Below are 14220 nucleotides of genomic sequence, written 5' to 3'. Positions count from 1 at the left end.
TTTGAGCTCAAAAGCCAGACGTAAAATGGAGCAGAACGCAGGTGTCTCGTGACAAGTTTTAAAGTTTTTTTTAAGAGATATTTTTAAAAAGATGTCCGTCTAGCGCAATACATAGAATAATAATAATAATAATAATAATAATAATAATAATAAAAATAATAAAAACAGACACATTATTGTTACCATGGTAACTTTTTTGTAGGGGCGTAACGATCCATCGGTCTGGATCAATGCATCGATCCAATAACCAACGATCCAATGTTATCGATACAACGCGTAATTATTGATATAGACATTTTTTTTAAGATGCACCTTTATTTTAATACTCTCATGTCAGCCACGTCCGTACGCATTTACGTCAGGCGATGAAGCAACCATTACATTAATTTCACTTTATGAGCGCTAAATACGCTTGTGAATTGTGTGTGCAGTGTCTGTGAAGCCAAATTGGCAGGATCAGTGCGCGCGCGTCAACCGGGCGCTCCTTAAAATGCGAGCTCTGACAAACGCTTACATGTGCGATTAACTCGGGCTTCCATCGATATCGTTGCGCATGCGACCCATTTGAAATTTACATGTGAATTTGCTATTTAAAAGTACCAAGGAGCAGTTCAACCATCATGCGAAACGTCTTGACAACGCCGACATTCTGAACAGCACTAATAAGGGAAAGAGAAATCACCTGCTGCCCAGTACTAGTATCAGTTATAAGCCTTTACACATACACATCAACACTCTTACTAACATTTATCCCAGTTAACTGTAACATAATTTTTCATTACAACTGTGGAAGTTGTAGCCAAGAAAATGTCTCGGTTACGTACCTAACCTCGGTTCCCTGAGACGAAGGGAATCAGACACTGCCTTTATTAACGCATATGGGGAGTGCCTTCTTACATGACCTAGTTGAAACCTCTCTACAATAATGCCAATATTCTAATATTGGCTATGGTGTTTGAGCCCCGCCTGTTTTGGCACGAAACTGTCCACTATAAAAACAGGTGCACAAACACCATTTCTTCAGAATTTCTGACTGAGAACAAGGAGCGCATTGCTCGTACCTCAAGAACTCTGAGTCTTGTAGTGCTGCTAGCGTTCACAATGTCTCGTTCCCTTCGTCTCAGGGAACCGAGGTTACGTACGTAACCGAGACGTTCCTTTACGACTCAGTACACTTGACATTGCGTTTATTAACTATATGGAACAGAATCCCATCCCATCACGCTACACTAAACGACATAGCCTCCCAGAAAGGAAGCATGGCACCGCAGTCTTGTGGGATGGCGACCGACAAGAGTATGCCACAGTGAGTGACCCTCGTGTTGGGCCAGGAGGGGAGCACTCAGGATGAATTTATGAACTATAGTCAGATAGTATGAATTAACTCCTTCACGAACCCAGTTGGGAAGGGAGTTTATTTATAATGTAAGTGCTTGTGATTTACGGTAAATTACAACAGCCTAATGCAGGCAGTTGTGTAAAAGATGGGGAGCTTGTCCTAAAAGGGAAGAGCATAAGTATATATATTTTGCCAATGGATAGCAAGCACTCTAAACAGAGAGGACTTGTGAAGAGAGAGACGTTACATCTAGGTTGTGAAACCTTGCTAATGTGTATTGAGAGGACCTTCCTGCTGCAAACCATTCGTCCATGCCCATGTGGAGGCCATGCCTCTAGTTGAGTGTGCTTTAACACCAATTGGGCAAGTCTTACCCTGCGACTCATAAGCCAGAGCAATTGCATCGACAATCCAGTGAGAAAGTCTTTGCTTGGATACGGACATTCCTTTTGTCTGTATGCTCTACGTATGCGTGTAGTGCCCACACAGGGTATAATAAATGCAATTATTGTTCCTCATCCGAATTAATGGAGGAGGGAAGAAGGCCTGAAGGTGAACCACCTGTATTCTGAAGGGCGTGGTTAGGACCTTAGGCACATAGCCTTTTCTGGGGTTTACAGTGACTCTTGAAAGACCGGGGCCAAACTCCAGACATGAATTGTCGATTGATAGTGCATGTAAGTCACCGACCCATTTTACTGAGGCCAGAGCCAGCAGTGGTGTGGCCTTAACGGAGAGCATGCGCAAATCAACAGAGTCCAAAAGTTCAAAGGGGGGCCCTGCGAGAGCTTTTAGGACTAAAGTTAAGTCCCAAGTCGGGACTGTAGCCGGCCGAGGTGGGTTTAATTGTCTTGCACCTTTAAGGAACTTTATGATTAAATCATGCTTGCCTATAGAGGTGCCGCTTCATGTGTGGGAGCATCTCCTGCATTTTCAATGAATGCTGTATACTTTTTTGCACTTATTGCATTTTTTATTGCATTTATATGAGTGCAAGACACAGAAACAACATTTTGAAAAATATTGTGAACAACAATATTCCTTTCCCAGCAAACAGTAGTGGGGAGATGGGGAACAATGTTTTATATCTCCAACCGAGCAATTTTTGGAGCAGACCCTGAGGGAACCGCGGGCTCTGCTTTCCGCTTCAAAGGGTTGTGCCCATCAGGATCACTTTTGCTGCGCGTGCTGATACACATGTGCCGGTGAGGCAGCAGGTATGGGGCTTTTAGTCAGGTGCTGGCTCGAAACAGAGCGAGGGCGACTCGGCTGTGATGTACTCCATTTGGGCATAAAGTGTCTCATAGCCTGTGACTGGTGCTGAAACGTGATGTAACGCTCAGCAAATTATTCACTGGGCCGCTAAAGAGGCCGTCTGGAGACAATGGAGCATCCGACAGAGTGGCTTTTTCCTTATCACTCATTTCTGTGAGGGTCAGCCATATAGGTCGATCCAGAAATACCAGGTTGCTCATGGACTTGCCAATGGCCTGCGCAGTGACTTTCGTGGTATGCAGCGCTAAGTCGGTAGTGGTGCGGAGCTCTTTGAATATCTCTGGATTGAAGCCGTGCTCGTCCATTTGACTGAGGAGCTTGGCTTGAAATACTTGGAGCACCGCCATTGCATGAAGTGCTGATCCAGCTTGTCCTGCCGCTGAGTAAGCTTTTCCCGGCAGTACGGATGTTTGTCGACATGGTTTGTAATGATGTATGGGGCGTGATTTCCACGCCCTGTTACTCGCTGGTCAGAGGTGTGTGCCTACCTCCTCCTCCACAGGGTGTAATTGGGCATAACCGTTTTCTTTTCCGTGATCCACATTAAAGAGGATGGGGTCACTGCGTGAGCGTGCCAAGAAGGGCAGTACTTAGATAGTTCGTTATGAACTTCAGGAAAGAATGGGGCAGATTTGTGGGACGCTGCCATTTGACGGCGTCCGGACTGCAGGAACCATTCATCGAGGCGACACTGTTCAGGTTCCTCTGGGGGAGACCACTCAAGGTGAAGCTCTTCGACCGCCCTTGTGAGGACGTGGAGCATCTCCCTGTCAGTGGCACATGCACGTTCCTCCCCCTCGCTGGGGGGAGGGGCGGCAACATCATCCACTGACCACTCACCTGATGCAGCCAGAGACATGACTTCATCATTATCATCCTCAGCATCAGAACCACTGCACGAGATGAGGCCGCCCGCTCTTTTAGAAGGCCGGAGCTCGTCTCGCTCATAGTGTATCAGAAAACATGAGCTTTGGAGAGATTGAGGGGCTCGTGGGGCATGGGACCACCTCAAAGTCATCCTGCTCAACCTCGCGGCCCCGCCATACCTCCTCGTGTGAATCCTCGTGTATCACAGAAGAGGAGGGTAGGAGGGCGCGTGAGGCTGAATCGTCCCTCAGAACGAGGGCGATTTGCGAGCGAAGCATCTTGAGACTCATGTCCTCACAGTGAGGACAGTCTGTATCCATGAGAGCTGACTCTGTGTGGGCATGGCCCAGACAGTAAATGCAGCTCTCATGCTGATCTGAATGTGGGATGTGTCTCTCGCACAAGGAACACTTACGGAACGACATCTTTAAAAAGACACAAACACGTAAGTGACTCTTTTAGATATATAAATATATAAATTAATTTATATTTATATCACACAATATGCAATACACAATATACAATTGCTTTGTAAGGATACACAAACCCTGCCGAAGTACTGCAGGGAATCAGGATGTCGAGGCCTGTTCACCAGTGAAGCGTCAATCGGCAAGACGGTGTGATGTTCGCCAGAGCACTGCAGGGGAGCGGAAAGTCTTCCCACGAAGATTCGTGTATATCAACGGCGAAGGTAGAGGGCATCTAGACAAGAAGAAAGGAAGAAAATCTGAGGAAATGATGTTTGTGCACCTGTTTTTATAGCGAATAGTTTCACGCCAAAACAGGCAGGGCTCAAACACCATAGCCAATATTAGAATATTGCTGTTATTGTAGAGAGGTTTCAACTAGGTCAGGTAAGAAGGCACTCCCCATATGCGTTAAATAAACGCAATGTCAAGTGTACTGAGTCGTATGGGAACAGTGGATAGCACGGATAGTTGGAAACAAGTCATGGGTATGTAAGTACTTCGAATTGGATTAAACTGAAAAATAAGCTGTAATCAAACGATTGATGATCACTTGTGTGTGACTTTATTTTTAATATTATTATCTGTATAATTTTGTTCAATATCTGAAGTACCTTATTTTGTTGTGGATGTCCCAATGTGAATACAAAATTTGCACTTTTCAGAGAGCTCAATAAAATATTCAGATTATATTTTGGTTGCAATTGAGGGCAAATTTTTTTAAATTGATTGTGTAAAATAGACACGTAATATCGGAATATCGATTGCAGGGACCTTAATCGAATCAAATTGAAATCGTATCATGGCAGACTTTGAAAGTAGTGGCAAATATCAGATCGCAGGCCAAGAGAATCTACATAAGATCTTATCGTGATGAAACGTCTGATTTATACCCCTACTTTTTTGTTGGGGGTGGGGCTATGCCTATATGCTTCTCAGATGGTCAGACCCCTCCTCACATAAGATTAAGCTAATCACATAAAGACCTCGACCCATCTACCTGCTAACAGAAAGCTATTTCAGACGATGAAATGACAATAATTTTCAAACAATTAAATGTATTCAATTATTTACGTATGTTAAACTTCTCCGTGGGAAGGTTAAACAGTTTGACAATGGTTTATAGCAACCTTTGTCTTCCTCTATTTTTGGGACAATTGCATTATGCCTCAGTCCATAAGAACACTTGTCTTTGGCTTTAAACTCTGTCATTATTGATGTCCCTGATCCAGTCTGTCCTTGACAAACACCACAATAAGAGTTATCCCTTGCTTTGAAGAATCTGCAAACACCTGTGTTATTTTCTGTTGAAGATAAAGGAAAAAGCAGCACTATAAAATCTGGAGAACACACCCTTATTCACAAACAGTACAGCCCTATTCTATTCTAAGTGTCCCAGTTTGTTTCTCAGGAGAGTTCTGCCTTTGGTAACAATGGGGATGCCACACTAGGGGAGGATTATGTGAGCAATGTGTTTATCCACTGAGCTTGAAAAACAGACAATTGCAAACTGTCACAATAGGATTTACACTGGAGTCTTTTAGGTCTTTCGTTTTCTTTCTCTTTCTGTTTCTTCCTGTTGGTCTCCAATTTTACTCATTTGGTTTTAGTAATTTTTTTTCCTGTTTACCCTCAAGCAGAGAAGCCTCCCATGGCCCAGATAGTGCAGAATGAGTGTGCAGACCCAAACTGACCCAGAGAAACAACGGGTGGGGTGGCGCATTCCACCCGCCATGCCTCACAGGCTGCTGACAGAAATTGCAAACACAGGTGGGGAGTTTTGGTCTGACATAGTAAACCTGGAACCAAAGCTTATTCAGAGGCCAGGAGGACTTGACCTCGATGAAATGTCTGCATGGTAGCTTACCTTCACACACACACACACACACACACACACACACACACACACACACATGTTGGTGCGGCTATCCTTATGAGGACTCTCCATAGACATAATGATTTTTATACTGTACGAACTATAGATTCTATCTCCTAACCCTAACTCTACCCCTAAACCTAACCCTCACAAAAAAACATTCTGCATTTTTACATTTTCAAAAAAACATCGTTTAGTATGTTTTTTAAGCAATTTGAATTATGGGGACACTAGAAATGTCCTCATAAACCACATTTATAGCATAATACCCTTGTAATTACCAGTTTGTAACCTACAAAATGTCCTCGTAAACCACCCAAACCCGCCCACACACACACACACACACACACACACACACACACATGCACCTTTACATGCTTCATGCTCAGGCAAAGCCCCACTGCACATTGTGTAAATGTGGACATTGTTTCATGCCAGTGAGGTGGAAGAGAAGGCCTGTATCCAGATGGGGTGGGTCGGATGGGCACATCTATTTCATAGGGATTTATTCAGGCTTTCTGAAAGGATGCTTTAAAAAAATATTGAGATAGACAGATGGTATATATCAATAGTTAACTCTGATTCCTTAGTTATAGACAGTTCAAGGTTGCTTGAATTCTATTCAGGGGTCCCACAGCCATGGAAATCCTAGAAATATCAGGGAATTGTGAAAATTCAGATTTTTTTTTTTTTTGTTGGCTAGAAATTGTTCTTTGTGAGTGCAATTTCTAAAAAGTTTTTTATCCTTATTCGGTAATAATGAAAAGTCATGAAGAAGTCATGGAAATTAATTGGTCAAAAGGTATGGGAACCCTGTCTATTATCTATGTCCCATTATGGTAGCTGTTTTCTCACATAGCATATAAGGTTTCTCACTAAATGTCGTCCATGCTGATGTACACGTTGTAGCCGCTAAAAAAAGAAACCCTTAAGCTTTCAGTTGCTTAGCTACTATTTCAAATAATTAGAGTATATTAGAATCTCTGTTGTTTAACAGTAGAGGAGTGTGGTAATAGGAGCTCCCTGAGCCCATATGCCGGGGGCAGATGGACCGTGGTTTATTGAGGGGTACATTGAACATGATCAACCACTCCAGACGGACCAGAACAGGTGAGGACCACCAGCGTGAGCTAATCTAATTTAAATTTCATCAGCCATTTCTTTGAACCATTTCAAGTGTGGGCTGTGCTTCTGTGTTCACTATGAGAGAGTAAAATATTTAGCTAAATCCGCCTCATGTCTTCATATATGTAATGTCTTCAGTTACAGACACTACAGCAATGACCCGAGTCCATGTTTTTTCCTAAGCCTTCTCATTTGAGGGGGATTTTCAGTGGCTTATTTTCATTTACACTAAGGGGTTCTTACTAGTTTAATTTTTTCCCCCTTAAAGTTATAGTTCACTCAAAAATGAAAATTATATAATAATTTACTCACCATCATGTTGTTTCAAACCTGTATGACTTTTTTATTCTTTGGAACACAAACTGAGATGTTATGTAGTAAGTTAGTTTCAGTTTCTTTTTCTCTACAATTAAAGTAAACCATGACTGAATGGTGTCATTCTGCCTATATCTTCTTTTAGGTTATGAACATCCCACAAAAGCAGGAACTATCCCTTTAATACTTCTGATCACTCTCTGTATAACATTTCTGGAAACGTTCCACAAATAACTGCATTTCTAAAAAAATCCACAAAGTCACTGCAACACTAATTCTATTATAGGGGTAAAAACAAAAAAGAATGCACATACATGATTACAATCACAATGACGCAGCTCAATAAAAACATTCTTTGCAGCCCGCACTTAGATGCATATCACTCGCCTCTTCAGTCGGACAGACAGAATAATTAAGAGAAGAAAGAGGAGAGGGATATGTGATGTTTGCAGTGTGGGGGATGAGGGTGTGTTTGTGTGTGGAGGGGGCGAGCTGTGGGGGCGGAGTGAAAAGTACTGGCTTGCCTCCAGTGCTGACGAAAGATGCTTAACCCTCCCAGTTACCATAGAGACTGTCAGGCGCAGCCACCAGTGAGAGAGAGAGAAAGAGAGAGAGGAAGGGAGAACACCAACAAGCAAAGGCAGCAGAGAGAAGTGGATTGGGAGAGGGAGAAGGAGAGAAGCCAGCAGTGTGAGACAGGGTAAAATAAAGAGAGAAGAAGAGACAAAACAGAGAGAAATAGGGTAGTAGATATAGCGGTAGAGATGGAGGTTCAAACAGAATGCAGTGAACCACCTCCATTTGACCCCCAGCCAACGGGAAAGCTCAACAAAACTGCCTTCAAGCTGTTCAGCAGGCGCAAGTCCGGCAGCAGCATGCCGAGCATCTTCTCAGTCAGGAACAAAGGAGAGTCCACCGGTAAAGCTGCTGGCAAGCCGCTGGAGCTCGTTAGGAGCAAAACTCATGATGGCTTAATAACAGACACTCCCTCAGAGTTTGACGGCCACAGGAAAGAGGAGTCTGCCAGTGCTGACCAGCTCCACGCCAGCACACCAGATGGTGTGTCCACCGCCCCCCTCCGCAGCTCTGTCACCAAGTCTTTCAGCTTCTTCTCTTTGCTACGCAGAAGCAGCAGCCGTGCAGGGGAAGGAACCTCTACGGTGGGACGGCGGGGACGTGGACTCAAGGGGCTGTTCAGCAGCATGCGTTGGCGACGGAAACCCCAGGCTCATGAGGACTCAGGTGAGGTGCAAGAGGTGGCCAAGGAGGTGAAGGAAGGAGATCTAATACTTTCCTCTGACAACATGACAGAGAAGGAGGACATAACTCTCACTCTTGAGCCCTTACCACAAGTTTTTGAGGACAGTCCTCTCCCAGGGGATGCAGGAAATTGGAAGGGAATATCTATGCAGGAATTACAAGGTACTAATGAAGTGGAGTGCGACAAGTGTGTTCCTCCTCTTTCATCACAACATATAGTCACTGAGGACTCTCCAGCTCCTTCTCCACTCCAGACAGGGGGGCTCCAACATGATAAACACAGTGGTTCCACACACCTGTCTTCCATTACAACCTGTGAATTGACCCCTCCAATGGAGCACAGCACAGCTGACCCACCATCTGAACAGTCTGTGGATCGCTTATGCTCCATGTTCACCGATGTTACTTCTCTAAAAAGTTTTGATTCCCTAACAGGCTGTGGTGATATCATCGCTGACCCAGAAGAGGATTCTGGGAACGGGGGAAGTGCCACGAGCAGTGGAACGGGTAGCAGTAGTGGGGGCTGTATGGGTCACAGGCTAAGTGGAGCCGGGACAAACTCTGAGAGATGCTCACCTGCCAAGCCTCCACTTCCTCCTCAGGTTAGTAGTCTTGCATCCATTAAAGCCTCTTGCTACATGCCAGCCCACCAAAGAGCATGTCTAGCTCCTAAGAAGCCACAGGGTAGTGGGGTTGTTGCCTACATGGGTGGAGGGGAGGAGATGGCCAGTCCTGAGGGTGTAGATGATGCAGACATGCAGGGGTTATGGCACATGTTGCCCCAGAGGGGTGAAGACTCCCCAGCTCCACATCGTGCGGAGCCTGGGCTTCATCAAGTGCAGACCAAGCTCGAGAAGAGACCGCCTCCAGTGAAGGGACTTCAGGGCCTCAGTAAGATACCTGTGAGTGGAAGTAGCAAAATGGGGAAGCAGCTACCCACACGTCCTTCCCCGCTACCTGTCGATAAAGAACTCCAGGACGCCCCACCTAGTGATGAAGGTTACTGGGACTCTCCCACACCTGGACCAGAGGATGAGGACAGCAGCTTCCTTCGTTGTGACGGCCTACTGAAGGACAGCTGCTCTGGTGATGCTCTCTATGACCTCTACGATCCTGACAGCCCTAGTGCAGCTGGGTCAGATGATGACGTAAGCATGCCAACAAAATCTGAAGGTGATCTAAAAATGAGCTTGCCTTCCAAGAAATGCTCATCTTCCCCCACTTCCTCCTTCCGTTCCATGAAAGGCAGTACCAGCCTACCTCGAGATTCCAAGATCCCCATTAGTGTGAGACAAACACCGCCATCCCACTCTTCCAGTCAAGGAGCGCTCTCTTCCAATCTTAGCCCCACTTCAAAAAGCCCCTCTAAAAAGACTGATGCCCCACCACGCACTCGGATCCCTGTCTCTAAGGTTCCTGTCCGTCGTACTGGCAACAAGAGTGCCCCCACCACACAAAGCAGGAAGTAGAGAACTCAGAGGCCCATCAGATGCTTTTGACTATACAGGAAAAAAATCACCAAGAGCTTTAGGCCAAAACAAATTTTAAAAAAAATATAATATCAAGCAATCATCCACTATATTGATTTCACTCATTTACTAAGGATTACATCTTTGCTGGGGTTTTCTTCATCAAAACTTCTTTTGTTGTGAAGTGTAGTATATTACACGTAATGAAATTAAGACATTTGTAGAATGCCCTACAATACGTAACACATGACATTCTTAATAATGTGATCCTGAGTTTGTTTTTATACAGCTCACCAGCCATTGGAAGAGGGATAATATGGTGAGATTGCTGATTCTTTGAAGAATGTTATATATCAGTAATTGTGGGAATTTCTGGTTTATTCGTCCCATAAGCCCTTAGCACTGTGTAAAGCGCAGCTGCAATCTTCATCTCTCCAGGATTGTTCAAAATATGATTTGGATGACTATTCGAGATGAAGCCAGGCCAAGCACTTCTTACACTCCAAACTAAGCTGCATGGAGTCTTGTACACTCAAGCTGGATCAGGGAACACAGCCTTTTGATTGAGACTCTTTTGTATCACACAACGTGACATCCTGTTGATATATAAAAAAAAAATCTTTTTACTGAATCTTCACATTTCTTACTCTTTTATAAAGGACAAGGACCTCCCTGCGACCTCACTGTGGATATGTGTGCACTGCTTGTTTTGTCTTTTGAGAAGCACAACTTGCAAAAAAAAAAAACTCTCGATCGTGAGTAAATCCCTCTTCTCACAGTGATTTGTACTACTCCAACTAACCTGGACATACTAAGCTGTATTTTTCTGAATGTAGCATGTCATCACTCTACACAAAGGTCTGTTTTATTTTCCTGCTCACTGCTCCATGAGACAGAGAGAGAGATACAGAGAAGCCCATATGTATCACAAAATAACTGTCTTCCGCCATGTTGCTGTTCTCCGGGACTCATCTCCCAACAGCTTTTAGACTTGGAATGGGCTTCCATATACACTGCAAAAAATACTTTTCTTACTAGTATTTTTTGTTTGCCAATTTAAATATCTAAATGTCCCTAAAACAACTTGTGAAGCAAAATTGCATTAGATATTAAGATATTATTTTAGTTCATATATTTTGAATTACTTACTGTTCTTACCTCATTGGCAAATGTTTTTATTTCTCTCTCTCTCTCTCTCTCTCTCTCTTCATTTAAGCATAAATTTAACAACATTCAGTGAGGTGTTTGCTTAAAATAATTGCCAGTGAAATAATAAAAATGCTTAATTCTTAAATCTTAATTCAAGATATATTCTCTAAAAACATCTCAAGTAAATGTATCTCATTTTAAGGATATTTAGATATTTTTTTTTTTTCACAAAAATATAGATCAAGACAGTGAGTTTTTGCAGTGGAAAGAGATTTGTCATCATTTGAGCATTGGGGTTGCTCCACAATTGTCAATAAAATATTTTTACATTTTAATGAAAAATTTTTTTTTAAATTGTTCAACACAGTTGTAAGACATTTTCTCTCCAGAAGGCCCATGACATGGCTTCTCTCTTTTCTATTAAATTAATTGCTACTTTTCTTTGAATTGTTCTTTATTTAATGAATAAAACTTATGCTCTGTGTACATCCAGGAAGTGTGAATGAGTGCATCATTTTTCAAACGCTTAACAACATGGCCATCTGGGCAGTTTGCCCGGGCTCAGATGTTAGCTGTTTTTAATCGCAGAGACGTAAAGAGCATCATGGTTGTCCTTTTGCAGCCAGCCACAGTCTGCTGGGATTTAAATCCCGCTGGTTGGGCTCAGCTGCCAGCATGAGGCTGAATCCAGTTGACAAAGGAAGTGTTTACTGTGGGTTATGGAGGAGAATTATTGGCATCTTTTGTCATGGATTTGTTATTGATTTTGTTTTGGAGAAAAAGGTGAAAGAAAGAAAGAGCTTTTTTTATTAAGGTTTTTTTTTAGGTTACAAAGTGGTAATTACAAGGGTATTATGCTATAAATGTGGTTTATGAGGACATTTCTAGTGTCCCCATAATTCAAATTGCTTAAAAAAACATACTAAACTATGTTTATTTGAAAATGTAAAAATGCAGAAAGTTTTTTGTGAGGGTTAGATTTAGGGGTAGTGTTAGGGTTAGGGGATAGAATCTATAGTTCGTACAGTATAGAAATAATTATGTCTATGGAGAGTCCTCATAAGAATAGCCACACTAACGTGTGTGTGAAGGGGGGATTTGGTGCAGTCCCCACAGTAATGGTGCAGCGAAAAACATTCACTCCTGATCAGCTCTCTCGCTGCAGTGTGGCTTCTTATGTAAAAGCCTTATGTAACACCATAACCCTCTGATATCAGCCCTACACATGACAAAACTGGTTGTGTGTGTGCGCGCGCGCGCGCGCGTGTGTGTGTGTGTGTGTGTGTGTGTGTGTGTTTATTTGGGCGCAGAGTTATTAACCAAAACGGTTTAAAGAATTAGTTTTGCATATAACATGACTGTACTGTAATTGGGTCAGCCGTATCTGGCAATATCCTTTAAAATGTGTTTTATACCTGTGTGTGTATGGTAGCAGAAAATTAGACATTACTGCTGTATGCATAAGCAGTGCTAAGTGTGTGAGTGTATATGTGTGACTAATGGTTTCTGCCCTAGTTTTCAAAGACCTGATTCTGTGAACGAGAGACAGAATAAGGGTCGCCGGGAGAGAATGAGAGAAAACCAACATGGTTTATTTACAACAAACTTTGTTGCTTTATTTTTATTTTATTTTATTTAGAAGATGCTTTTGTCCAAAATGTATATTCATACTATTTTATTTTTCAGTATTGTGTTCCCTGGGAATCAAACCCACAACATTTGCATTGCTAGCACCATACGCTAAAACTTAGTTATAAGAAAACAATATATATATACATTTATAATGGTACTGAGTGATTAACATATTCATAACCCATGGTATTTACTTGGTATTCTAAGGTACTTCAAAAAATACTATGACACTGTGTTCAAAAAATATTTTAATAGCATTGTATGTTTTTTTTATTTATTTATTTTTATTAAAAAGACATTACAACCTTGCATACATTGTATGTGTTGATGCTTGACTCAGACAGCACGTCTAGAATACATTTTGATTGGGTCATCATGTGTCCACGTTTGTGTGCTCAGTAAGACAGTTAGAATGTGGTTGATGGAAGGGGGTGGCTTAACCTGCTGAGCCCTGAGCTCATATTCTCATTAGCCTCTCATTGCACCTGGGAGCCGGATGGGATACTGCTCTCAGAGCTCTACACATGGCTTGATTTCCACAGGGGCTCAGAGGGCTCGATTAATAAGCTCAGAATCTGTTCCAAACATCAGTACCGGAGGCAGAATCATTAGTGTGGCAGGGATTGTGGCAGGCAGCAATTCACTAACCATGTTCTGCACAAGATATGAAAAAGAAGCCATACTGGTATACCCTTGGCAATACATTGTGTCAAGAAGATTTCTGTTCAAAGATGGAACAGAAACACATACAGTATATGGATAATTGACAAATAAGGTTGTCTGAGGTGAAAAAATTGAGAACTCTTTTAAAAATCTAGTTTTAAACATGTCGAGTTTGTAGAAATGTAATCTTTGTTTCCATGTTGGTTTCACCAATTTTTGAAAAACATTCGTATCATTTTCTACAAACAATTTAATGATTTTATGACTAAAAATATAACGTGGTGTTACCATCAAGTAAAATATATTAAAATACTTTCTTTACACAAGTGTACACAACTTAATCATTCATTTCAAAAATGTTTTCAAACATACACTAATGAGCCAAAACATTATGACCACCTGCCTTATATGCTGTTGGTCCTCTGCGTGCCACCAAAACAGTGCCGGTCTGCCAAGGCATGGACTCTACAAGACCTCTGAAGGTGTCCTGTGGTATCTGGCACCAAGACATTAGCAGCAGATCCTTAAAGTCCTGTAAGTTGCGAGTTGGAGCCGCCATGGATCGGACTTGTTGGTCCAGCACACCCCACTGATGCTAAATCAGATTGAGATCTGGGGAATTTGGAGGCCAGGGCAACACCTTGAACTCTTCATCATGTTCCTCAAACCATTCCTGAACAATGTGTGCAGTGTGGCAGAGCACATTATCTTGCTGAAAGAGGCCACTGCCATCATTACCATGACAGAATGTACCTGGTCTGCAACGATGTTTAGGAAGGTGGC

The 14220-nt window shown here is 42.6% G+C and overlaps 1 protein-coding gene across 1 annotated transcript; it reads left to right on the top strand.

Annotated features, from left to right (window-relative positions):
- Positions 1–7884: 7884 nt before the first annotated feature.
- Positions 7885–13083, top strand: amer2 (APC membrane recruitment protein 2). Its single transcript, XM_051681907.1, has one exon. It carries the CDS (start codon positions 8029–8031, stop codon positions 9991–9993), a length of 1965 nt encoding a protein of 654 aa, XP_051537867.1. The 5' UTR covers positions 7885–8028; the 3' UTR covers positions 9994–13083.
- Positions 13084–14220: the final 1137 nt, after the last annotated feature.

Source organism: Myxocyprinus asiaticus, chromosome 41 (assembly GCF_019703515.2).
Source record: "Myxocyprinus asiaticus isolate MX2 ecotype Aquarium Trade chromosome 41, UBuf_Myxa_2, whole genome shotgun sequence".
In the NCBI taxonomy this organism is placed as follows: Eukaryota; Metazoa; Chordata; class Actinopteri; order Cypriniformes; family Catostomidae; genus Myxocyprinus; species Myxocyprinus asiaticus.
This window is presented reverse-complemented; position numbering and strand designations above follow the sequence as displayed.